We start from the raw sequence: 27,947 nt of genomic DNA, 5'->3' as shown, positions 1-27,947 counted from the left end.
TTTATTTGGACACATAAACTTTATTTTTCACAAAGAGTCTTGAAGAGTTTGAGTTTTACAAGGAAAATTAGCTTTTGCAACTGTCATATCCCTTCACGACTCAAACATACATGTGTACCTTTTCTTCAGTGTCTACAAACATTACCAGCGTAAACAAAACTTTTAAAGCCTCAAAAGTACACTTTATCTTCTGTCACATAGTGTCAGTCATTATAACCAAAAGCAGTCAATTTAAGAGTGACAAAAGTGTGTTCAATCCAATTACAACATAAAGGCAGTAGTGGGTTGACAGTGTTTTGAAAGGAGATGTCATGCCGCAATGACAGATTGCCTTAAAGCACGTCCTTTTCTTTTCTATCAATCGGACCTTCATCTACAGGTAGGGTAGCTTTCACAGAAAGCAGTGATACAGTATTCCACTCACTGGTCAGTAGCTTGATTGTGTATTTCTGCAGCTACAGTGCCAAGTTAAACTCAATCTCTTTCTCCGGGGCTTTTGGAGCACGTGAACAGGAACCTGGTTTTAGAGTCCTCACACTAGCCTGAAATGAAAATGTCTCATCTTCTCTGATGGACAGAACAGGGTCACATTGTTTTTGATTCATTTTAATTTTAGTTAACCATCGCAGTCCTGTAATACTTCTTTTTTTTTCAAGAGGGACTTGGATTGTAGAGTTCTGGGCATCTGGATTCAAAGTTTGTGATCCTGCGATCTTCAAGTGATGATCTTGCTTCCTGTCCCACCTCCTTTTCCCAGGAAAAAAAGGATTGCGTGGCCTGGACCAGAGCCAGTGTGATTGTTAGTGCCCTTTTCTATGTGTGTAAACACACACCTGGCAGCGCCTGCTCACAGCTTGATGTCCTGCGATTCTGACATCTTGGCAAGTGTCTTTTTGACCCGTAGGGCTGTGAGGCGGGAGGCCGGGTTGTGGGCCCAGCATTCTGTCATCAGCTTCCCCATCTGTCTCAAACACTGAGGAGATACAGATTTATGTTAGGAAGGTCATTAGTTTGCGTGTGTTTGTGCATGTGTACGTAGTATATTTTGATGTATTTTACCTCATCGCTGGTCCATCGATTAGGAAAGGATGGTCGTAGTCTCTTGATGCAGACCACTTCTCTCATGTCTTCATATGAAGGGTCTGTAGGAACTAACTCATGGTACGGCAACTGGTACTCTTCAAGGATCCCTACAACAAATAAGATACAGAAGAAACACACTCTGTTCATGTTTCAAGTTTTCAAAATCCATCAAAAAAATAAATTTTTGTGGTAGTCTGGCCTGAGAAGGTGTTTGTGTCCAAAAAAGAAACACATAAAACATATATTTACTGTATTTACCTCCTGAGACACAACGCCGAGCGATCTCCCAGAGAATGAGCCCGAAGCTGTACATGTCGGCCATGATGTACGACTGAAAATGACTTCGGTTCAGAGTCTCGTCCAGAACCTCCGGAGGCATGTAGCGCTTTGTACCGACTCTGGTGTTGGGAGGGATGTCTACCTCATTGGTGTCACTGCAGAGATAAAAAAAAAAAACATTTTAAATGAAAGATGAATGAGCTATACACATTATACTGAATCCTCAAGTTGAAAATACTTTAATTTATGAACACTTCCGACCCTCTACCAGAGCTTAAATACAGCAAAATATGGATTCAAATCAAGAACTAAAAGAGGAATATTTCATCAAATTATCCTAGCAACAAATGTGACTGACTCACTCACCTGATGAACTTGACTGCCAGTCCTAGGTCAGCTATACAGCAGGTGCCATTTCTTTTCACCAGTATGTTCTTACTCTTCAGATCCCTGTGGGCGATGGCAGGTTTGCCCTGGGTGCCGAAGATCTCGGTGTGGAGGTGACAAAGGCCTGACACGGAGGAGTAGGCCAGTCGCAGCATGGCTTTGTTGTCTAGAGTGGTTGATTTGAGGTAGTCGTACAAAGAGCCGTTTTCATGGTAGTCGGTTATTAGGTAGAGTTGAGTCCAGGAGCCAGTTCCTTTAATATCAGCAGCTATAAAACCTGTGAATGAAGGGAGAGTGAATAAGAGTCACTGTAGACTTCACTGTGAAGATGAATCAGTTAGGCTCAATCTTAGAAGTAGAGCAGAACAGACCAGGTGATCTTTTTATTTGTTGTGAGAGAGTCCATTCCCTATTGCTAGGGGAACTTACTTTTGAAACAAATCATGCAGAGTAAGTATAAATAAAGGTAATTTAAAGCTTTAAAGTTCTTTCTTTTTTAAGGAAGCTGTACTATATCTTCCATCTAAAATCTTAATCTTGGCAATAGTCTGACTTGGTGGCTGTAATGAGGTCAAGATTAAAGATCCTTAGTGTTCAATTTAAAAGAAAACGTAGTAGTATGGACTGTGGAAGGCAACTTAATGCACTGCAGCATAGAGTCTGTCTTCTAGTTTACTGGCAAGTGATCTTTGACCTCACTACTTGCGTAGTAGCGTCGTGTAGGTCGCTGCAGCATAGTTAACAGTGGACACAGTCCAACTTCAACTATGGCGTGTTTTTATTGTCAGTTGCTTTTTTGTTTTGTTCACTTATCAGCCACTTATCAATACACCAATTCATCCATCCGTTAGTTCACAATTTAGGATTGTTTAGGATTACTGGTACTATATTAGAAATACTTATTTATCATCTCTCCCTTCAAATGGGATCTTTGTTAATTGTGATGGAACACAAAAATTATACCTTTAGAGAGACAGACAAATAGATTGACTGAGAAGTGCATACAAATGAAAAAATAGAGACACGAAATCTAGAAATCAGTAACAAGAGGGTGTGAAGGGTTGGAAGAAGTAACACATGAGACACGACCAAAAACAGAAAGCAGTCTTACCCAGTATGTTCTCATGTCTCATTAGGACGGTCTGGTAAATCTCAGTCTCTCTGAACCAACTGGCCTCCTCAGTGGTGAAGAAAACTTTAACAGCCACTTTCTCTCCCCTCCATCTGCCCATCCACACCTCGCCATACCTCCCCTTGCCTATCTGCTTCACCATCTGGATCTGCTTGGCTATCGTTCGTTGCACCTGAGGAGGAGCAAAAGATGGAAAAATAGGGTTACGGTTTTTAAGATGAGCTATTAGCAAACTAAGGTTTTGTGAGTCTCAGATGGATATAGGACCTCCCAAGCTAAATCAGGAATAGTGTTTTCATTGTTTCATAGCACGCTCAAATTTAGATATATATATATATAAATATTATGGTAAGTATCAAATTAACCAAAATTATCTCCCCACATACTTCCTCTATGGAAATACATGAGACAAAATCTATCAAGTAGGATGTCCTAATGTGTGCATGTAAGAGATCCATCCAACCAACAGGTGTTTAGCTGCAATCTGAGTATCTCACCAATAGAGGGAGCCCTGAGCCTGAGCCAGAGCTTTGGGACTGCTCTATCAGGTCCCTCAGAGATTCACCAGGGGGGATGTAGGTCTCATCCTGCTCCAGACCAATACTGTACCGAGGACGAGACTCCTGACGCTTGTACCTTTAAGAACACAGAATCATTCAGCATACCCTCTTACAACAGAATACAAAATATCATACACAAAGTACTGTTGGGAATACAAATGTCCATAACTGTAATATACACTATGTGCATTATAAACTAAGTGTCTTTATAAAGTGTTGCTGGAAACTGAATCTAGATAATCTGGATTTGTTTGATGATCACATGTAATTACCTGAAGTAGCAGAAGACAATAATGACAGCCAGTATGATGCTGCACACAGTGACTGAGATCAACAAGGCCATGTGGTGGATCTTTCCATCTACATAGACTGGAGAGGAGAGGATGAAGAAGTGAAAAAAGGTGGGCGGGGTGAGAGAAGAAAAATAAGATGGAATAGAAGAGAGGGGCAGGATAAAGGTAGGAAGAGATATGAAACAATGTCGGAAAAAGGAAAGAAAAATCAATCACATTAGTCTTTTTCCTGTAAAGATAAATGGTTGGAATCATTTTCTGCTCAAGAAACTTGAGATGAAACAAAAAAAAAATCAAATCAAAATCTCTAATATCCCTCAAACATGGGGAGGAAATAGAGAAAATTATACCAAGAAATCAGTCATCCTGTACAAGTCACTTGAAAGAACCGCTGTACAGTAAATCAAGTACAAATCATATTTCACTCATCAATTTTTCATTTTCTTCTGGCACACACTCTTTTCCCTCAAGGCCCCAGTCAACAGCGAGAGGAAGCCCTCAGCCTAGTCGATGAATTCTCTTCCTGATCCCCTATGATAGGGTTTCAGATTGATGACTGCCCTCGCTGTCTGCTGGGGCTTGTGATTTCCCTGGGAATCTAGGCTTACTGTCTCTCAAATACACAAAAAGTCCCTCACACTCGCACATGGAGTATAGTGTTGTACACAGTAGAGGCCTCGGTATTCTCTCGACATCCAGCAGCTTTGGCGAGCTCCAGGACGGTTTGACAGTAACTCCCGCTGGCTCCCCCACTTAAGCTGTCTTTGCCTCTCCGACAATGTCATGATATCTCTATCTCTGAATCCTGTGTGCTGTAACACCATCAGTTACAGTTCTTGGCCCTGTCTATATCATTGCCACACTGTCACTGTCACCTGCCAACTGGAGAACAAGTAGCTCTTAAAAGTTGTTCTGTGTTTCATGGGCGAGAAAGAGTTGCGGAGAGACGAGAGGAGGGAGATAGATGAACTTACGAGGTGGTTTGAGCGGTGGCAGTGTAGGATGCAGGTTTTTGTTACAGTAATCTTGGTCTGTGCAGCACTCCAGTGATCTCCTTTGACGAGAATTCCCGGTCTCCTGGAAGACAGAAAATAAGTTTTTTTCTCTCTCTTTTTCCTTTTTTTTTAATAATTTCTGTCTTCAGTTCTTGGTTAAAGGTACAGTGTGTAGAATTTGGCGGCATCTAGTGGTGTGGTTGCACCAACTGAGTACCTCTCTGCTCACTCCTCCTTTTCCAAGACTACGGTAACGTGGGCCACCGAGTGCAAAACCGTGGTAACATCCTTACCATAATAACACAACTGTAGGAGCAACGGAAGTCAGACGGCGGCTGGCGGTACCACGGTTTTGCACTCAGCGGCTCATAATCATGTGAAAATGCAGGCTCTCTCTAGAGCCGGTGTTTGGTTAGTTCGTTCTGTGCTACTGAAGAAACATGGTGGAGCACCATAGCGGACTCAGTGAAGAGGACCCGATTCCTATGTAGATACGAAGGGCTCATTCTAAGCTAACGAAAACCCAATTTTATTACAGGCGATTATACACTAATGAAAACATAGTTATGAATATTACATTCCATTTCTGCTAATAGATCCCCCAAAATGTTACACACTGTTCCTTTAAGTTAGTGCTTAAACAATAAACTGAATAGTCGATCGGCAGAGATAATCATCAATTTTGACAATTTCATTTCATTTTCTCCGTTTTGTGTCATAGTATATCGAAAACCGTTTGATTCAAAACGGGTTTGAAGATGTTACATTTGTCTCTGGGAAATTGTGATGCACATTTTTAACTATTAATCTAATATTTATCAGTTAATCAAAGATCAAATCAAGAGATTAATCAACAATGAAAACAATTGTTAGTTACGGCTCTAAATTTAATTTGGTCACAAATAAGTCATACAAAGCGGCTGACAAATAGTGTATACTGTATACAGTCGTTTTGGAATGTTCTGCTTTATTCACTTACCTTCTTGTGATTATTTCCATCTAAATTAAGTTAAGATCAAGATCTCTGATAGCGGATGCTAAGGAAATGGTTGCAAAAGGGAGCAGTTATGTGGATTGTAATGTTACAGTCATCTACTCACCCTACACTGAAATTCTGATCCTCGGAGCCCGAGGCAACCTGCAGTCTGGACCGGTACCCCTCCCTCCTCCTCCACCATGGTGAAACAGTAGCCATCCGTCCTGAAAAAAACAAGGACAGGAAGTAAAGCAACCATTGACCCAAGTGAATGTTTATGTGTTACATTTGTTGGTGTTTTTACAGTACCTGCACGTATTATTGGTTGAATCTTCGGGGCAGTGGTGATAACAGTGACACCACAGTAGTCTCTGGGAGGATGAAGCAGGAGCTGTGCTGCCACTGGTCTCCTTCCCACTCTCCACTGCCTCCTTACTGGACGCTCTCAGCAGCATACTGTCCAATATGTTGCCTGTAAAAAAGGCAAAATGAGAAAATAAGAGAGATTTAGTTGGGAGAGAGACAGGAAAAACAAGTTGAAATGACACGCATGAATCATAGAATCATAATACATTTTTATAGAGGAAAAAGCACCAACACTGCCAGGGTCAGGGATTGCATTATTAATGCCATCAAATGTTTGGGCCTATGCTACTAGAGGGTGTTTAGACTGGAGAAAATCTGCAAAATAGAAAAATATCTGCAAGTGTTTGCAGTAACACAGCCAGAGTTCATTATTATTTGCAGATTACTGAGTGGAAAAAAGTTGTGTTAAGTTAAAACCGTCAAAAAGAGCAAGGAGATAAATCATGTATTTAATATTTGGTGAAACATGCTCCAACATATTTCAAAAAGAAAAGCTTGTAAGCAATTTCAGGCAGACATTTCAAGGTGTGATATACTCTACTACATACTCGTATATCTAACACACCCTTTGCAATAAGGCGCTCTGACCCAACTCTGCTCTTTCACTGCTTATTTGCAACACCTGCTGTAAGACTTGCTGCTACTGCTGGTCATGTAGCATTTCATGAGCAAGCTTGTACTACATAAACATGTTTATTGTGTCAGTTTTTCTTGCATTTTTAATTGTAAAATAGTTGTGTTCTTTGGCATTATGGCGTTTTCATTCTGCAGTTCATGCGATTTTACTAGTGTGAATTCTGCCGCTGCCTCTTTATTTCATGAGCACAGCCTCCGCCCCAGCATCCACCTGCAGGTTTGTAAGTTCCCCCTGAGGGAAGAAGTTTAATATCTTTCCTCCCCCAATCTCTGCTGTGCCGGTGTACGCATGCAGGGAGTGACGAGGTCAGAGCCAAGACGGCAAATATCAACTCTGCATACTCAGCTGTATTCACATGATAAATCCATTCCACATGAGCCGGCTGACTGAACTGAATCACAATCTAACTTACTATAATGAATTTACTGAAAATGTAAATAAATTAAAATGGATGAGAGAAAATTTGATAAACACAAAAACTATGAGCTGGAACACCTGATGCTGTGTTACAGCAGGATATTTTTTACAACTGATACAGCTCCTAAGAGCTAGAACAAAGCTGTTGTATTCCCTACTTATCCTATTTCAAAAAGGCACCTGTTTGTCACTTGAGGGGAAAAAAGGATCACGGAAGTGTCTTTCCTTCATGCCTTTTAAGATAAGTTCATTCACTCCAGCATGTTCATTGAGACCAGATGCTTAACAGCTGCGAGCGGAGATGGTCCAAAATAAGCATGAGTCCTTCCTCTCTGAAATAAACTACTAGCAGATACCGAATCTGCTCTCCTGCTCCTCTTTCAGCTTCTCGTTCTCGAGTTCAGGTTTTCTTTTCTAAGCAGATGCTTCTCATAAACAATGAGAATCAATACACACAGAGGCAGTATGTGTGAGAGGGCCCAGTCAGGATGTATGAACCACTCATCTACTTTTATTTATCTCAGCAAATGTTAACGTACAGTATAAGTGGTTGCGGTATCCTTCTTAGAAATTGAAAGCACTACTGGCCAGCTGGATTGTCCTCAAGTGCAACAAAAGTATTGTGGTTTTCAGCATATAGTCTTCATGAAAAATGTGTGAACCATAAAATACACACAACAAGTGGGCTAGCCATAGCTAAAAACCTTTTGTGGCAGTGTGGCCACTTTCAAATCTTCTAAAACTGGTATTTTCTGGTGTTCTTAATAGCCCATCTTTTCACACTCTATTCTCCATTCTTAGCTCATGTGCTCAATCACGGCAACAGCATTTGGTGTGACAGCTTTCATGTCTGCACACTCATCTACCGCATAATAGTTCCATTATGAGACAAAGCTCAGAGGCTGGGAATTTATATAGAGAATTTTTATTACCTGAAATACCCCAAGTTTCAGTTTCAGCTGAGTCGACTTTCATCTTTTTGAGTTAGAGTTAAGCCTGAGTAATTCCTCCTGGAAGTACACACACTGAAGTGCAATTACTTCAAGATCTATCGTTTTGTTGGAATATTATAATGAAGGGGCTGTGCCCTAAGAAATGAATGCAGGGTCCTTTGCTGGTCTGATACCCCCATTTAACAATATAATTAAGATAAGACAAAGTGCTGCCTCGTGAAGCTGTGTTATTCATTTGTATAGACAATTTCAAAAAACAGAAACAAAAACATTCCAAATGGGTCCCAGTATACTTCCTGTTGCAGTGTATGTGAATGACATAAGCTGACAGGAAGTAAACATGGACCCAAGCTGTTGCCTAGCAATGCAATTCCGTTGAGACAGGTTGCGTCCGAAATTCCATACTAACATGAATTATGTTGTGTGTGAGATTTTTTAGTACATCCAAAACCTTAGTATGAAACCAATAGTACGCAAATTGTATAGTATTTCCGGTGAAATATTACAGTATGCAACGCTGGACACTACAGCGGCATAAATATCCCACAATGCAATGTGGTAGTGACGACAACGTTCGTAACAGACGTTGACGAACACCTCTGTAACATCAATTTAGCTCTAAGTATAAAACTTCACTTTGTTAGGCGTAAAATATTAAAAAAATTCATTCAGACTTAGATTCTCACAAATCGTCGTTTTGGTCAAATGAAGTTGGTACGGGTTACCATGGTTATGCGTCTCCAACCAGCAGGAACGTTCTCAGGAAGTGATGACGTAAATCACTGCTCAGTGCATCCGAAAAGATACATACTACTGTTTATTCACACAAAAGCATGTTGAACGATAGTATATGTATTGAGTATGTAATGCATAGTATGTGATTTCAGACGCAACCAATGACATAAGCTGACAGGAAGCAAACATGGACCCAAGATGTTGCCTAGCAATGCAATTTAATTGAAATGGTCTATTGTCTTTGATAGAGTATTCCATCATGACATATATGTTAAAAGCAAGTTAGCTAGCATAAGCCTTGTTTCTGTAGTATCGCTAGAGGGGTGTGGCAAATGGAACTAACTGAACATATAGCAGCGATAAAGTGTTCATTGGATAGGAAGATAATTTACAGAGAAGGATTAGATGGAAACTTGAAAATGTGCTGTATATGTTCAGGGTGGTCAGTCAAACGTCAGATAACGGGTGTGGTATCTTCTCTTTCATCCGAGCTCAGCTGTCTTTCACAAAACATCAAAGAACTTCCTCCAGGCATAAACGCTTAAAGCTCCCTAATGGACTGAAACTACAGACGCAACGACACACACACACACACACATTACTACAAACATGAGCCAAAAAATGTACAGTATGCACATGTACACATGTGCTTCACAAATGTCGCTTTCTCTCTTGATTCATGTCACTGTCACTTATGTGCTTTGTTGTCAATGTGCTGCACTTGTATTGTTTGACATTCATGAATCTGTATTCACAAAAAGCTACCACAACTTGACTTCAGTGACTAAGGCTCAAAGAAAGGAAAGTCACAACTAATGCTATTAGAAAGATCAAATATTGTAGCTCGCCAATTATATTTGGATCTAATGCTTTGACTTTTCTCATCTCTGTTACGATCAAGGAGCAAATGCTGTGTTCAGTGCATGAGGTGGTGATGGTGCTCATTCATCTCATTCCATGTTGACTGTGATAAATGGGAGTATGCACATTATGTTTGCCATTCTTTCATCGGTGTGTGCACTATTAATATGATATAGTATGTCTCATGTATGTCAATACAACTATAACTTCAGCAGATACTTAGTCATTTGTCATCAAGCACTTCTCTTTCTAAATGTCTCTCTTGTACACACTGATAATGTGTTGACAATACTGCAAGAGAGAGACGGTGGGGTTTAAAGGGGTCACATTAACAATTGACCGATTTGAGAGAAAGGGAACGAGGAAGAGTAGGAGGGAGAGAAGAACGGGGGATTAACAAACGAGAAGTGACAGAGCTGCGGGGAACTGGTGGGCAGTTTAGCGGCACACAGAGGGGACAGAGCAGAGGCCACTGGCCTTTTCCAACCTTTCTCTCACTCTGCCCCCCCTCCCTCCCATCTCTTACTCCATCCCGCTCGCGAATACTCACTCACTTTGTCTCACTCGATGCCAACCTCTCCCTCTCTCCCCTTTTCTTCTTTGTCCTATATCTATTTCTTTAGCCCTTTCACATGTCTGTTTTTTCTCCTCCACTTTATTCTCAACTATTCCTCACAGCCTCCCTATCTCCTCTTTTTCTCTTCTCATCTTCCACTTTCTTTGCCCCGGCCTCCTTATGTGAGTCCACTGGACGGTCATGTGAGGTGCTGCTGTGATGTTGACAAAACACAAAGCCTTTCACATCCATCCTGCACCTGGGATCCCTGGCTACTGCTCTGTGTGTGTGTGTGTGTGTGTGTGTGTGGGGGGGGGCATGTGAAAAAGACAGTGGAAGAGAGATAAAAAGACAAAAAGAAAAGCCACAGCCGAGCAGAATGTTTAATTCATAAATGCTCCCTGCACAAAAGCTAATAGGTGAGGTGTCCAACGAAATACAATTACCTGATTTAAAACCAGCCAATATTACAGGAATCCATGTAACAAAATGTATATCATATAAATTGTCTTTGCTGTGAGCTAGTCTTTATTACATTGTCTGTGCATCTGCGGATGCTATCACAATATTAACAATTATTTGGCTAGGTAGCAGTAGCTCTACAATCCTTCTTTCTAGTATGTTGACTTTATCATTACCTATCTCCTTTGGAAATGTCAGGCATGTGAGCAAGTTATTTGAGGAAATCTATCACCTCTCTATCTCACACTCTTAATCCAGCATCATACTACTTCATCTTAATAGGGTTTTGATCTTGAGCTCCTTTTTTGTGGTCTTTGTCTTCTACCTCTGAATACTTTGGATACAAAGACTGCCTGTGATGAGGTAATACGCAGTTTTTCTATGAGCCTGTCCTATCGGTCTGTGGGAGGGAGAGTGACCAAGGTCAAGTATTCTGCTGTTTGAGAAAGCAAGAAGGCTCTGACCCTGAATGTCATCAAATCTTATCTTCAAGAAAAAAAGATTGACTCCATGGAGGTGAAAATGTATGAAGTGTATAAAGTGTTCCAAACAAGTTCAAATAGAGATAAGCAGCTGTTCATAAGAAGGGCTGTGTATTGGCAAGAACCTGGTGATACGATACGTAACGATTAAATATATTACGTTACTGTAAGCAAGGCAATATATTGCGATTTTTTTCAAATCAATTTTTTAGGAAAACTGTCATAAAGACACACTACCATATGTATAACATCTGAGTAAAAAAAAAGTCACTATGTGAAATGGTTACTATGGGCATTAACATCATTACACATGAATACAATTGGGCTCATTGGATCCACAAGAGTCTCAGCTTTACAGTGATACCTAATTTATTAATGAACTTCAAGACTGTTTAGGGACCCCAGAATACAGAAATATTCAAATGTACTATATAGGTGAAATAGGTGAAAATAACACATTTCTTCAGCATGCAAAAAACTGCATGATTTTGCCCCAAACTGCATGGCATTAGCATAAAGTGGGGATGTCTGTAAAGGGGAGACTTGTGGGTACCCATATTGAACCCATTTTCATTCCCGATTATTGAGGTGAGATGCAAGTATGAATTATGGTTGGTGCCAATGGATTCTTTGGGTTTTTCTAGTTTCATATGATGCCAGTATTTTCACTCTAGCTTCAAAACCGAGCCCGCTACAACCTCCAAAAGACAGAATAGCGTCCGGGGCAGCTGGCGGGCAATTGGATTTTTAAGAGGTTAATTAAAAATCGTACAGCGTTTTGAAGAATCAATACAGTATCGCAAATATACATCGATATTTTCTTACACCCCTATTCATAATATAATGTATTCTTGGATGGTGAGGGGACATTGGTAATGTAGTTAAAAGAATATGAAAGTAAACATAAAGCTGTTAGGTGCAAGCCCCTGTAAAAACCTGCACTGACCAATGGGGCTCCAGTCCAAACCTCACTAAGTACCACCAATGTCAAAACACGCAGCAAGTCAAACCATTTGTGCTCTGAAACTGGCCGAATTTCCAGGCACTTCACGGACACTATAATTGTTTCAAGCTCTTTCACTAAAATGGCCTTTCAGATGCCAGTGTGAGCTTTCAGGCCTCCCCTATAGGGCTTTTTTCAGGCTTGATGGCAGGATATAGGGGCCACTGTAAACACACAATTAACAACCGTGGCCCCACAAACCCCCAAAAGCTAAAAGGCCTCTTTTCAACAGTTGCCGCTTTGTACAAACTGAAACGCGAAAAGAAAAGAAGAAGACAGATATTTAGATAGACGGAGGGGATATAGAGGTGAGGGAGAGGGATATTGTGCACGAGATGGTAAGATGAAGATAGGAGATTTTAGAGGAAGATAGACAGACAAACAGAACGAGAGAGAACATATTCATTAGTTATCCTGGCCATGTCAAACAAGGCCTACCAGAAAAGCCCTTTCACCGAGCCCGTGTAAACACTACCCGCCTCCCCCTTCCACTTAAGACACACTCATTTGACAACACTGCTCCCTTCCTGCCCCCTTCTTCCCTCTAAGTAGTAGTTCATCTTGCTGGTGTTTGACAGTGCCGTCGGTACAGCTAAAGAAACATGGAAGGTGAAAGGTTTTTGCTTTTGCTCTCTCTCTCTCTCTCTCCCTCCTTCTCTCTCTTGACTTCCATGTACTTTCAGTGCCTGGTCTTATCTCCATGTTCTTCTTCCTGTCAGTGTTGAGATGAACCGAGCCATCCCACATGTGCTGGAATGTCATAATGAACCCCACTGTGTGATCTGGCTGCTGGGAAGCTGAGGTCATCTCTCTGACTGTTTTGGCTAAACTTACTTTGAAATTCAATTATGTTTTGCCTTCGAGTCCCTGTGACAAAGCTCTCTCTTTTATTACTACTCTACTAATATTAGGAGGAGAAAGGATCACACAGATTCCCTTACACTTCAAGTCTTACCGAAGTCGGATTAAGAGGTTGCGCTCACTGACAGATATAAAAGCAAGAAAATGGTTCTTTAGCTTCTCAGTCTATATAGCTTATAGAAACACAGTCTTAAAGTATGTTGTATATATAGAGTGGTGCAGGACTGAGTCCTAAAACAGGGATCAACACATTTAAGAAAAACAAAGATGATTTACATGTCTGAAAAAAGTTTTGTACCTATATCCAACAAGCTCTCTGCTCTCTCAACAACAAATGAGACCGACCACCGAGTAGCCAATCACAAAAGACAGAAGTGATGTCATGTGGCTTAGACAGAATACAGCTTTTAAGAGGTTTTCTTTAGCAAAAACAGCTAGTCAGAGGAGAGATGATGGAAGCTGCTGGATTGCATTCAGCCCTTCTATCCTCCAACACAACAACATCATCAACAGCTCTTCAAACATTCCTTCATTATGTCACGCTGATGAATGATGCAGTAATGAGCCAGTGCCAGTCTCTGGTTGTACAGCTGTCATCTGCCAGCTTTATGCTGCGACCAGTTGCGTATGTATGTGTATGTGTGTGTGTGTGTGTGCGTGTGTGTGTCCCCTTTCATGGGGATGAGTGACAGGTACACAAGGACTCCGGAACTCGGAGTTCATTCCAGAAGGCCCTCAGCGTTCCCTTTGGAATACAAGGAAATGATGAAACGGCCCTTTAAGGAGGTGCGAGAGAGCAAAGCAAAGAAAAGGAGAAAGGATACCAGCTGGCCTCTTCATCAAAAGCTCCTTCTCATGGCCATCTGTGGGCTCCTACTCATCACAAAACAGCTTGTATCAATTCAAAGACACCGGGCATCCAGCTGGATCACTGGGCTAAGGCTGTGTAATTCTGATACCACTGGTTCAAATCTGGCCTTGGCCTGATTTGACTACATGCTACCACATAAAACTGATTTGTCATAAAGACCAAAGTGACAGCCACAGACACTACAGTTGGGCAAAGTAATGCATGGAGAATGGAGATCTTACCATGATTATCATTATTATCATTATTACAACTCAAAGAACAGGACTTCACTATGGCAATAATGGATGTATTGGATCCAGAAATCTCCATCTGTTTATTTCATTTATAAACTACATTATTGATGATTTTCACCTTTATTTTGACAGTGGACAGTGTAGAAATGGGGGGGGGGGGTCCAATCTGGGGCATTGCAGTCATATGGCATGAGCTGTAACCACTCAGTTACCAAGGTGCTCCAAATTTTACTCTAAAGTTTACTCTATCGTGATTTCTATAGCGATAAGATATGAAATTACAAATGCTGTGCTGGAAGATTTTAGCCGTATCATCCACCCTCTAATAAACACTATTTACAACGAAACCCAAATCAGTACATTGAGGCATTTTGTTCAAATGTAACCATGAGAACCGCTGGCTCATAAAACAATATTTACTTCAAAGATCAAATGTTTATGCTAAACAGAATGGATGCATCTCGAAATATATGCAAAGAAGATGGAAAATGTCCTCCTACGTCTCTTTTCAAACAGTTTCTATAGAAGACAAATGAAGCTACAAGAAGCATTGCTGATCTCCTACAGATCCCTTAAAGCAGCACACTTCATCATAAAGATAGATGTGTGTGTCACAAAGAAATGCTTTACCATAAGCAACAGCATACAGAGCAATGCAGCACGTACAGTGCCTGACACAATATCATTGCATCCTTTAAAAACCCACTCTATTGCAACACAAAAATGCTAATTTATGCCCAACACATGGCAATCCACTTTCACAAAGGTGAAATATAATCTATGAAAAAATGTACAAAGATATAAACATTTAGTAAAAACAAAGAAGGAAAGTGTCCTTCAGAAACTGGTTGATTTGAACCAATGTTTTTTTATTTATTTATTCTGGCCCCTCATTACATTTGCTCTAGTATGGCAGAAAAAAATCCAAAACTGGTGTCATCAAGCTCTACAATTTCTAGACACTTAAAGCTTCAGTAGGCAGAAAGTTGTTGGCATCGTTTGGGCAAAAATTCCATGATGACCTTTCAGCATATTGCAATACAAGTATTCTGACAAAACATATATATTTCTGCACCTCCTCATGGCTCTGTTTTCAGGCTTTAGGAACTCTAGCCCGTGACGGGAGACTTTGGCCAATCACAGGTCATTTCAGAGAGAGAGCGTTCGTATTAGCTGTTAATTCAACGGAGGCAGTTCAAACTAGGCAGAGCTGATCAAATATGAATCAATATTCTGTTACTCTAATGCCTATTTCTTGTATAAAATGTTTTCAGAAACATCTTGAAGTGCATGGTTTAGCTGTAAAATGAGAACGTTTGACCGTTTGGTCGGAGTTTTCCTAATGACTGACAGCCGGCTCATAGACAGCAAGGCTCCAGCTCGGCTCTTTGGTTGTTTTCCTCCAGTCTGTGAAATCTTGTAGATGCCATTAGGAGCACCAGAGGACACAGAGGCACATGATTTTTTTCAGATTGCATGTGACCGTTTTATAAAAATAACTTTTTTAAATCTTATTTGCTCCAATTCTACCCACTGCAGCTTTAAGCCCCGTTTCGACCGCAGGAACATACCCCCGGAACTAGGAACCATTTGAGGAACTCATTGTGCGTCCTATGTCACGTTGCTTTTTTATACGTCAGCAGACTAATTTGCATAATCTTTGCAGGTCTTTAACCTGCTATGGAAACGCAGACAACAATGGGATTAAGACACCTTTTAGTTCCTAAAAAAGTAGTCCTGTGACTAAAATCTTGGTAGTAACCCGGCTTAACACTCAACATCTGCATGAACCACAGTGACTGTGGCAATTACTGATATCAAATGAACTGTGAATGAACTTTTACCAATTAGTTCCATCAGTGTTTTTTTGGAGAGTCATTCTCCCACTGTGTGAAAGCCTGTTTTTCTCACTCCAAATGTGCACAATCATGTTCTAAGACTATTTCCGAACACTTTTATCCTAACCACTAATCAGACATTAGATCCAGAGCCTTCAGGATGTGGTTTCTAATGCAGGCTGGAATTAAACGTCGTACAAACAAAACAATAACAAATGAACAATAAAAAAATCTCCAATAGTGGCCTGACCAACTGGCAGACGATTTTTAACTCGTCAGAAGAGATAAAAGTTATTTCATTACACACTTATACTGTATAATGAAAATCTGGTTTTGTGACTGAATACAGCATACTTGGACTATGATGCACACCCATCATAGAGTAATAAGTAGCATTAGGTTACGATACACACGCCCTCACAGTCCATTCAAACTTGGCAGCTATTTTTATCACATTGAATATGATATTCCCGTGACATCATCATGTGACTCATTGTTCCATCATGGTGGTATGCAAAAATCACATCTATAAACTGATAAACAATAGCCACACACACGCCAAGTTGATAGTTGGCCATGGCAAATATAACAGCTCGAGTTTAGAATTCCACACTGTGGATACGATGGAGCGATTAAAAACACACAGACACACTCTCATGAGCTGAAGGTGGTTTTGGGAAATGGAGAATGACAGCATAGTAAGAGGTAATTTGCATTTTTGGGAGATGCAATCCTCCGCTGCTAGAAACAGGGAACCACCCTGAAGTCTAGTCATGATGTCACCTTTTTGTGTGAGCATAAGTGTCTATGTGAGACATTAAGAAAGTCAGACAGATACAAGACAAAGAAGAATTAAATACTACTTAAACTATTAATTACAGTAAAGCAACTTAGAGACACACAATCACATCACCGAGCAGTTTTTCGGGTGTCTCTGTAGTAAATTTTGAAAAGTTAAAAACAAGAAGCAATCTTCTCAAAATGATATGATCTAACTGAATGAGCTCACATATTTACAGAAAAAACATAATATTGCTCAGTTATAAGATAACCGCCCTTAAGCTGGACTTCTGTTTTAAACTGAGGGCTCTAATTTAATCAAACTTCTTCTCCTTTCTCAAATAAACACTGATGATATACAGTTGCTCATCTTATTATCAACACAATACCCAGGGACAAAAATACTCCCTGTTTTTTCTTCCTGGCAGCCAGAGAAATATCCCCACTTGAAACAAACATCAACTGCATGATTTTCTTAAATAAATACTCCAAGTGACACAAACTTTAAATACACAACACAGAGAGGCATTAAGAACAAGGAAGTAATTCATGAATAGAGGGAGATGTGGCAGAAGGGGCACAAAATAGAAGGAGGAGGAATAAGTTCGTCATCTGAACAAAAAGCTACAAATGTTAATCTAAATTTAGTCCTTGAGGGAACATTGACTGAAATGAAATGCTTATTCAAAGGTTAAATGTGAGTCTGGCATTTAAAAGAACCTTAATGGGCAAACTGCAGGTTCCAAATGTTCAGCGTACAAGTTTTACTTTGTTCAATTGGTATGCCTTCAAATTGCTTGATTACAGCGAATGTTCTGATTAAGATACCAGTCTGACTAACAGAGTGACCCAGGTCAAGCTGTTTTGGTACTTTGTGGAATGATGTGTGGTAGCATACAGGCTGACATGGGACAGGAAGACATAGAGAAAATGTAAGAACTTAGTGTCAGCTGTTTTTGACCTTGGTAAATTAAAGAGTGCCTTGACACAAGCTGTTGTTTAAGATTTTAGTTATAACATGAAAGCCTTATCTCTGTCTCTCTATCGCTGACATTTATTCCAACCATCAGTTCACATTATCTACAGTAGAAGAAATTAAGCCTTTTAAAGCAGCACTGGGTAGAAATGGAGCAAATATGATTAAAAAGGTTATTTTTATAAAACGGTCACTATATCCTGACAGTAGTGCATGGGACAGGTAATCTGAGAAAAACAACATGTGCCTCTGTGTCCTCCGGTGTCCTCCAGTACTCCTAACAGCATCTGCATGAATGAGGAAAAAGTACCAAGCAATAATAGATTTTAACAGGTCAAAGATAAGCACAGTTCATAGTATATTTGTGTAGGTATATAGAGCCTATATTGGATACCCTTTTCCTGCCTTTTAGTAAGAGATGTTGTAAATGAGGAAATAGAGTGATTTAATATGACATTGTCCAAGCTGATCTGGAGTCTGCCGTTCAGCTGCCGTCTATGAGAGCCGGCTGTCAATCACTCGCGAATTCCGATCAAACGGTCAAACTAGGCAGCGCTGAGCAAATATGAATCAATATTCTGTTACTGTAATGCCTATTTCTCGCCTCAAATGTTTTCAGAATCATCTTGTAGTGTACTGTTTAGATGTAACATGAGAAAGTCTTGCGTCACAGGCTAGATTTTATAAAGCCTGAAAACAGAGCCATGAGGAGGTGCAGAAGTCTAGTTATCTCTCAGATCACTTGAATTACAATATGCTGAAAGGTTATTTAAGATTATTTTTGCCCAATGATGCCAAAAATATACTGCCTATTGCCACTTTATTATGTGGAGAAAAGGAAGGCCAAATAGCAAGTTCAGTTGCTTTTGACTTTGAACTTTTGGATATGGATGAGAATTTTCCTAGACATATTACCATGCCACTTTTTTCCATACCAATTTGCGTTCTGTTCACTCCTAGACTGTGGTAGCAAATACGCAATTAAAACACTGAAATACACACAGTTGTTTGCTGACTTTTGGCTTGAGATGCTTAGCTCCACTGATTCTCAGAAGGTAAAGAGTTTTATTGCCATGGGTTATAGGGTTATATCCCATTGATATCTTAATAGAATAACTAGGTAACTTAGGGTTCTTTCTCAAGCCATAGTCCGAATCAGAGTTAAATTTATACTTTTGGTTTGTTTTCTATTTAGTCTGGTTAGGTTTCACAGTGCACCAATTAAAGTGGACAAAATAAAAAAATTGATTTGCTGAGGGGCGTGTACGAAGGAGCAAATATTCGTCTTGAGAACTGCCACTTATATGCAGGGAATCACAGACTTTGAAATATTGCTGTAAACGTTTTTTTACTTTGACTCGGCACTGATCTGCTGTGCACATAAAACCCTTCTCCTCCAGTTTATCTCGAATGACTCCATAAATGACACTATTTTTGCGGACTTTATTTAGCACATTCTGTATGCTCTCTTCAGCTCAGATGTCAAGCAAACATTGGACTTCTGCAGAAGTCCAGGTCAGTCCTCTCCCACACTGTGAAGCTGCTATTTACCTGTGTCCATTTCAACAAATGCCCGCGCAAGCAGCCTGCATTTTGGTTCGCTTGGAGATGGTCCAAAAACGCTTCTGAGAGGTGGTGGGTTGTTTTGGTCCGCACCAGAGTACGATTACTGCGTTCACAACCGCCCAAATCAACCGCACCAGAGTTTGATTAAAGCGGACTAAATGTTGGCTTGTGAAAGCACCCTATGAGATTTGGTTGTCATTCTTTCTGTGTACACTTCTGCTCCACACTGCATCTTTTCTTAAACACCGATGCCTACTTCCTAATGATTACAACTACCTTCATCCACAGCGTGTGTTCACTCAATATGTGTTTGTTTTCATTCAAATGTTGTGAATCCCAGATTCTGTCAAGAGGTCATGAGTATCGAGTCAAGTCTGTGTCGACATTTGTTTCCGGAGCATCGACGGAGCAGAGCCACACCGCCGAATACTAATATGTGTAGTTGTTGGATGCTGCAGGATAAACAGTGTAAACCTTGATGAAACCATCCAGACTGGATTCATATTATTAAAATGCAGTGTCTCTCTGTGCTTCAGACACATGCATATCAAACAGTAGTATAACTAAAAGCTCCACTGAACACACACACACATACACAAACAACTACACACAAGGAGTGTGTAATAAGATACCAGAAACTATAATTTCTCTTTCAGGACACATCTAGCCCGCCCTCGATGGGGGCAATCAAAACACTCACTGGCAGTTAGCACAGACACACACTCGTACCATGACTTACACACACTATCATTGTCATGCAGAACTAATCGCCGCTGACAATGATTGCTTGGGCCGACTGATAAATGAACAAAATCTGAATTTGAGACGTCCGCCACTGAGAATGAGAACAAATCTGTGTGTAGGTGAGTGCCTCGCTGTGTGCCTGTGGGAGTGTAGAGAGTGTCAGTGTGTGCGTAGGTTTGTTTTATGTGTTTGTGTGTGGAGTGAGGGCTGATGGTGTTAACATTACAGCTGCCATGTGTTTATTTCCCAGAGTTCTGGTCTGTGGCGTCTCAGTCATCTCCACAGGCTTAAACAGTCACTTTCCATCCATTTACAGCCTGTATGTGTGTGCGTGTGTATACAGTATGTGTGTATGTATGTAATGTGTGTGTGTGTGTGTGTGTGTGTGTGTGTGGGTGGGAGGTATTAATGCACTTCCTATTAATGTGTGGATAATGTTTGGAATGTGGACTTAGAGTGAATTCATTTAACATCCATGACGAAAACACATCTCTACATGTATGTGTGTGTGTGTGTGAGTCCCTGCTTTGTGTGTGAGTGTACGTGTGTTTACAGTTGTATGCGTCCCACTGTCTCCTCCGTGTGATTAGCTTCCCATTAACTAAGTCACATATCACCCATCAGCGGCTCCAGGCCTCCTCTGTACTATCTCACTGGACAAACATGCTGTCGGCTAGTCCTGTTCACACACGCACACACATTGAACATCCACTCCCATCTGGACAGCCATTAGGTACCTATCATAGCGTATGATGATTGTCGGTATTGCAAAGCCATTTGGTTAAACGTGGGCATCCTGACAGCCACAAATGACCCCAAATTACAGCCTGTGGATTTATTAATTTTTCACTGCCACATTTAAAGTAGCCGATTCATTCACTCTCTTACTTTGCTTTCCTTTCCTGTGACGTGATAAACTGATACACAGAATGATAGTAGCTTTGGAAAATTCAAGGCTTCGTGAGGTGATTTATTTTAGGTTCACACAAAACATGACAGCATCTTTTGATGAGTCTTAAACAAGGGCTACAATATGGCCTACTGCAATTTTCAAATCGTAGTATTTGTTAAAATCCCAATATTTGTTAAAGGCGAATTGTGTGTCAAAATACCATTTATAATTAAATATTGTGGTGCTGCAGAGATGTCCCGGCCTACAAATCATATTCTACACACTTAAGAAAACATCTTTGTTGGGTACAGATCCCCACAAAAATCACACCATAATCATTTTAATATGTTTTTTTTAATGAAAATTAGAATAATGATGTGAAATGTATCATTACCGTATTGCAAATCATATCGCAATTGCAATATCAGTCAGCTCAATCGCAATAAGATATTTTTTCAAGATCGTGCAGCCCTACCTTAAACCACTAATTCTAAAAGGATGAGTTTAAAGGACCAGTGTGTAACATTTAGGGGGATCTATTGGCAGAAATGGAATACAATATAATAACTACGTTTTCTTTAGTGCTCGTTACCGTAGAACGAGCAGTTTATATCTACATAGGGAGCGGGTCCTCTCTCCACGAAGTCCGCCATGTTGCACCGCCATGTTTCTATAGTAGCCCAGAACTGACAAACCAAACTGCTAACTTTTCCTGCTTGGGTGGGAGTTGATAACGTTACTCACTCTCGTCGCCGCCGCTCTCTCTCTCTTGCTTCACCACTCATTTCCCACGTACACACACACACTCTACGAACTGGCTCTGCTCCAAATGGCTCTACAGAGGGATATTCGCGTTGGCAAACCGTAGCTCTCCAAAACGCTTGGCACACGGGAGAGGCTTCAGTTGGCTGTAATCTCCTCACCTCACCGCTAGATACCGCCAGTTCCTACACACTGGACCTTTAAAAAGGTTGTTTAGTTCAGATTTTAATATGTGGTTAATTTTGTCATAATTTAATTGTTTAGAGGAATATGGAGTTGAGGGGAAATCTTTATTTCCTAAAGAAAAAGGGAAGAACAAAATGTACAGATTAATTGAATGACCCTTGTAAAAACGTCACTTGCTGTATGTTGAAATATAAACTTATATACCTGACCTGAATCCCTCCTCTCTCTTCTTTTCCTTCAAACCCCAATAATTCCACCTCTTTCATCTATATTACCTGTCTTGACTCTCAGTCACATGCCAAAAACACAGTTACTCTCTCTCTCTCTGCCACAATCACCCTTCCCCATCCAAAAAAAGAGAGCGGGTGGAGGGTCGGGTATTATGGAGGAGGGGGAGTGTGAGTGCATGGAAAACCCTAAGCCCTCATAGTCCCAGCGAACTGCGGCTGTGACAGCCAGCTTTGCTCTGCTCTGCACCGCTTCACCTGTTATCTGTCCATCACTGCATTGTGTTGTACTGTACTGTGCTGCTGAGGTCTCTCAGCTCGTACAATATCAGGGATATCAGGACTGTAGGTCACAACAATAACCACAACAACTTAACTATTTAAGAACAGTGCGAGTATCCAAACAGCCACTGAACAATAGCTATAAATTAGCACAATAAAGCTCCTGCAAACTCCAGCACAACGGTGTAGCTACAGGGTAAGTGAATTTGAACACAAATCTTGAATCTGAATTTCTCAAGTAAAGGTTTGAAACATTTTTCGTAAACTTACTTTTTCTATGCATAATGAGCAAAACAGGCAGAGTGAGGGTAATACCCATTAATAGACGCATAATTAAATGAGAAAAAAAACTTTTGAGGTTTTCTTGCTAATAAAAATGCCATGTTTACTCTACATAATAAATAAATGACCCATGTTTTAAAAATGACAATCACAAATAGACTCTTAAAAAAACAACTTATTCTTTGTATTAAAAAACCTCTCTTCCTCACTCACTAACTCTCTCTCTCTCACACACACACACACACACACACACACACACACACATAACTTCCCCTGCTCCAGCTGTGTCTTAAGAAGTCAGGGCCAGACCGGTAATCTGACTGGGATAGAAGTTACTGGATCTGTATCCATTACAGGATGTAATACCCCTCAGTCCCAAACTCTCCTCACTTCCCCTTACCTTCCACCTTTAGAGGTCATTTCAAGACCACTTTTTTTTCCCCCAAACACACACAACATAAGAGCTGTGTCAAATATCGCATATCAGGGACTCATATTTATGTCATTGCTTTGTCACTGAACACTTATATCCTCGACTCCTGCCACCACATTAGCCTTTCGGGTCCCGCCTTGTTAACCTTCGCCCGTTCAGACGCTCCCAGGGGCAGAACGAAGTTTGTGGCCCCAGCTGTGTGGAAGAAAAGAGTTCGGACATCACACAAAATAAAAAAATCTAAGGTGTGAGTTTACTTCAGGACACCAACAATTTGTTTTCAAAAAACCAGCAGCAACACCTTAACCTCTGCGTTTCAGCTTTACAGCCAGCAGATCAGTGGTTCTAATGAGGTATCAGCTTCCAGCGAGGGAACTCAACACATCCTGTCAGGAAGCTTCGAGGCTCAGGAGCAGAAAGCACCACTAGCAGTTTGGTACAGTGAGTCAGCTCTACTTCTACTTCTACTTTGCTTCTCTCAAAAATTGCTTTATTCCTTTGAAATGTTTGAGTCAGCTTTCCACAAGCATGATGGTTTTGTCAATGACTTCCTGAGAGCTAAGTACCCCTATGAATCCTCACAGTCTGCGACTCTGAATAGACTAAACTGAATGCTTTTGAGGTGATGAGACGCATCAATTTCACTGTGGGTGACAATAAATGCAAATAGAGCATGCAGTCTGTCTTGTCTATTACCTGTACAGCCTATTGATTTTCTAAAAAAAGGTCTCTTTTACACCATGGGTACACAGATTTGAGTAAATCTGTGCTTTTGTGAAGAAAACAACTCAGTAAAACCTGAAATCATCAAGCAGGTGTTCAGTGATACAGAGAGAGAGAGAGAGAGAGAGAGAGAGAGAGAGGATGCTGCACACACATTTTGCCAACAACTTTATGAAAACTAAAAACAGATCGCTGAACGAGCGGCACGGCACATTCTCAGTACTCGGAGAACACAGTGTCAAACTACAACACGTGTGGAGCGATTATTTTGGCTCAAAAGCAAGTGGGCGTTTCATTCTGTTTAAAACAAAACCTGAAATTCTGCAGAGAGCAACAGAGTCTCATTAGCGGGCAGTGACAAAAGCAAAGCAACTGGCAGAGCTTTGACTGTGAAAACTGATACAGCGGTGCTTATTTCCACCAAGGACAATGAAATGTAAGCTATCACGCTCACTCCTCACTTCCCAGAACTCACATTGAAGGCTGCAGCCTGGCGTAGGTGGAAGGTCAGAGAAGATGTGTGTGTGTGTGTGTGTGAGATTTATAAAGTGTGCATAAGTATGCACACTCCCTGCGCTCTACATTCTCCTTGAAGAATAATGAACACATCGTCCTTTATTTGTTTGAGACGATGGCCTAGACATGCTGTATATGGCAAACTGTGACCTTCATGCAGACACAACACAGTAGCTGTCTAAAACTTGTAATGACTCCAGTTCACCTGTGGCTATAGGACCAGGAAACACTAGCTGACCAAGTCTAGAACATAGACTGTATATATAGATGAACGACTCTTCCTCCCACTTTACAGAAGTGAAGCCAAAATATCCCGGATGCGGGAGCTGCCGTCTTGAGATTTTGCCGTCATTTGGAGCCAGAATCTGCGCAGTAGTGATTGGGCGTTGGAGCATTGGCTTCGAGGTCAGCCACCCGAGCCAATCACGAGCCACGCACGGCCGCAGCTTGTCAGCGAGAGAGACTCAAATCTGCCAATCATGAAGTCTCTCCCCCTTTTCATAGCATCAAATAACGAATTAAAACCAAACTTATTCCAAAAATGAACACTTGAACATACATCAGCGTGATAAGAACTACCTAAAATGTCAGAAACCATCTTTTGGAAAAATGTATTTGACGAGTACATGTCCCATCCACTAACATGGAGGGGGCGGGCTTTATGACCTATACTGCAGCCAGCCACCAGGGGGCGATCGAGATGTTTTGGCTTCAATTTTGGGGAGCTGTCATGTCGTCCATCTTTATATACAGTCTATGGTCTACACTCCCATTCATTCTACCAAGCAGCCATGTGCTGTTTTAGAGCGGGAAGAAACATAGAGAATACAGCGAGGAAAAGGCAGGCCGAGAAAGAGAAAGTGAGGTGCAGATAGTCCGGATAAATAATAACCTCCCTCTCTACCCGCTCCATCTTTTTTTTTCATACATGTTTTTCATAAAACAAATATTTGCCTGTTGAGACATGGTTGAATCTACTGCCAGGACAATCAATCATCTGTGTCAACCAATGAATGAGCCTGTTGCTGGTCCAATCAATCAACTACGTGTCAACTAATGAATGAGGCGGTTGCTGTTCAACAGGCCGCCGGGCGAAATACTGTTTGAATACAGTTTCAACTATTGAGAACTACTTGAGTACATCTGATTCAGCTTTAACGACCAAGGAGCATTTAGGAGGAGAAATAAAATGACACACAAAAGTTGTTTGTTTTTCAAATTTACAATCTGTGTGTTTTGCTGAAGCCACAGAAAGCATCCAAGCTGAAAATAATGCACTATATGTTCATTTTTTTAAGTCACAATCTGAGAATTTTGAGGATGCTCTTATAAAGGTGTGTGCAAAACATAGCAATATTATACAGTTTATTAACTTGTACAGACTGAGCAAAGACAGTTAGAGCAGGTCGATGTTTTACTAGTCTAATAGGTGGTGCATTAATGTTACACTGGTATTTAAATCGACTGAGACATTACATATCCCAACACCGAATCCAAAACTGCACTAATGGATATTCATTAAATGTCTTATTTGAAGCAGTTGCAGCGATAAAAAGTGTAAAAGATATTTAAAGCAAGTAAGACAAGTGGGGGGAAACAAATATACATTTTCTATTATAATATGAACTCCATATTATATTTAGATATTTAAATTCTCAGTTTTAAAGACTTCCTGGGAGTATAACACAAAAAGGAAAAAAGAAAAAAGACTTGGTAGAGGTCCAACTTTATGTCAGATTTCACATATGTCTTCTTTGGCAGCTGTTCTGCAGCTTCTTGAACAGAGCAGTCAGTGTGACTCTAAAACACTCAACACGCATTTATATGTTTGTGTCCATGTGTAGTCGTGTGTGCAGTGCAAATGCTTAACATGGCATTCAAAATGTCTGCTATTCCTTCCGAGGTTTTCGTTTTAAATGATAAAAACCATCTGCGAGCAAAGAGAGCAAATGAAAAGAAGAAGGCGACACAGCATGGGCTCCGTAGGAAAGCCGACTCAGCCTGTGACAATGACAGGAAAGATGGACGAGAAAGAGGGGGTGACGTGCAGTCAGAGGTCGCAGGATGACCTCAGCACATAGCGCACTGAGTATGAGGTATGAGCCTCTGCTGACTTAACTTCAGGGCTCCCAGCTGAAACAATCTCCAATGACTTTAAATAGACCAACAATAAAGAGTGAAAAGAAAAATATGCACGGACGCTATCACATATTAGAAACACCGTCTTAACCTGTATTCTGGACGACTTACACACGCTATCATTTAAATTCGATCAAAAATGACTTTTTTGAATCAAGATTATCTATTGAACTGCCGGTTAAACCGATATGCTGGAACAAAACTACAGAGGCAGAGTGTCCAACCTTAATGACACACATCACGGCACTAAACATAACAGACTATAAAATCTGACACGTTCTCTCTCCAACACCTCGCCAATCACACTCCAGATACCAAACATGGTCACAGACAAAGCGGCTGATGCGGCTGACGGTAACAATGTCGGTCCATGACAATATATCTTTCTGTCTGTTTGAAGGAAACAGTTAATGAACTCTGGTTGAAGATATGAAACTGAATGTCAGAGCAACTATAGAACTTCTAAATGAGTGTGAAATGGAAAGTGGTCAAATAATCAATAAGTAACCACAATTCAACTCGCAATAACTCAATTTATTTCTGCAGAAAAGCTTGTTGATTTGCCGCATCGATATGATGTGAAAATCTGAAAACAACTGTTTGTGCTGCAATAGTATTTTTGAAAAGACTTCTTGTCTCAAACTCACTTTTATCAGTCTAATAAAAAGGTTAAGCACAGAGCTTGCTCTACCAAAACCCTATAATTTTGACGATTGGAAAATAAAATGAAAAGGATTGTATCTCAGCTGGGACCTTTTTTTGAGCTGCTGGTCTTGATAAACACATACTGCTGTGATGCAGACATGTGATATTAAACATGAATGATTCCCTGAAGTAAAAACAACCACATACGCGTCTCGTGTTCAGGATCATGTCTACATCAGTTGCTACCATTTTGGAGCTGATTTCTAAAACTGACTGTCATCACGAGTTGCTGACAGACTACAGACACCGCAGAGCGTAGATTTAAGCTGCAACTTTTTAAAGTAACAAACATGTATCCACAAAAGAAAGATTCAAGATATGAAACAGAGTAGAGAGAACAAAAATACTAATAGTGTTTGCAGTAAGGGAGGAGAAGGACTCACAACTAAACAACAGAAGTTTTCAAAGTGCAAACATCTAACACATTTTTGATGAGTTGCATCAGAGAGGAAAGCAAAGTAAAAACAGACACAATGTTGAGGAGTAGAGAAAGTTTTTTGCAGTAACTCACCTTGTGCTTGTGCGTGAAGAGAGAACAGTCCAAGCAACAGCAGAGGACTCCGGCTCCAGAGGCAGAGAGAGAGACAGCGCTTCAGCCTTCCTCCCTGCACTGGCATGGTAGAGTCTGCAGCTCTGCTCCGCTCTACTCCTCTCTTCAATACAGTCCACACGGCGGGGTCCGCCACTCACACACTACCTCTCCCTCTGAGTGTGTGTATGTATGTGCCAGAGAGAGAGAGAGAGAGAGAGAGAG

The 27,947-nt window shown here is 40.7% G+C and overlaps 1 protein-coding gene across 1 annotated transcript; it reads right to left on the bottom strand.

Annotated features, from left to right (window-relative positions):
• On the bottom strand, nt 1-27,946 carry bmpr1ba (bone morphogenetic protein receptor, type IBa). The gene is made up of 11 exons (XM_074637816.1): nt 27,705-27,946; nt 6,015-6,177; nt 5,830-5,929; nt 4,709-4,811; nt 3,714-3,810; nt 3,379-3,517; nt 2,861-3,053; nt 1,729-2,026; nt 1,342-1,517; nt 1,060-1,190; nt 1-973 (listed from the first exon to the last, which is right to left on the bottom strand). Exons 1-11 carry the CDS (start codon nt 27,808-27,810, stop codon nt 848-850), a joined length of 1,632 nt encoding a protein of 543 aa, XP_074493917.1. The 5' UTR covers nt 27,811-27,946; the 3' UTR covers nt 1-847.
• Between the last annotated feature and the right edge of the window lies 1 nt (nt 27,947).

The sequence above is a fragment of the Sebastes fasciatus genome, chromosome 6, assembly GCF_043250625.1.
Source record: "Sebastes fasciatus isolate fSebFas1 chromosome 6, fSebFas1.pri, whole genome shotgun sequence".
Lineage (NCBI taxonomy): Eukaryota > Metazoa > Chordata > Actinopteri > Perciformes > Sebastidae > Sebastes > Sebastes fasciatus.
Note: the sequence above shows the minus strand (reverse complement) of the source record. Positions and strands in the feature narration are given on the sequence as shown.

Excerpts from the sequence above, each read along its gene's own strand:
- bmpr1ba (XM_074637816.1), bottom strand. The coding sequence starts at position 27,810 with ATGCCAGTGCAGGGAGGAAGGCTGAAGCGCTGTCTCTCTCTCTGCCTC. Across the intron at positions 2,027-2,860 it reads GAGACATGAGAACATACTGG|GTTTTATAGCTGCTGATATT; the intron begins GTAAGACTGCTT and ends CTTCATTCACAG. Across the intron at positions 1,191-1,341 it reads TCGGCGTTGTGTCTCAGGAG|GGATCCTTGAAGAGTACCAG; the intron begins GTAAATACAGTA and ends TATTTGTTGTAG.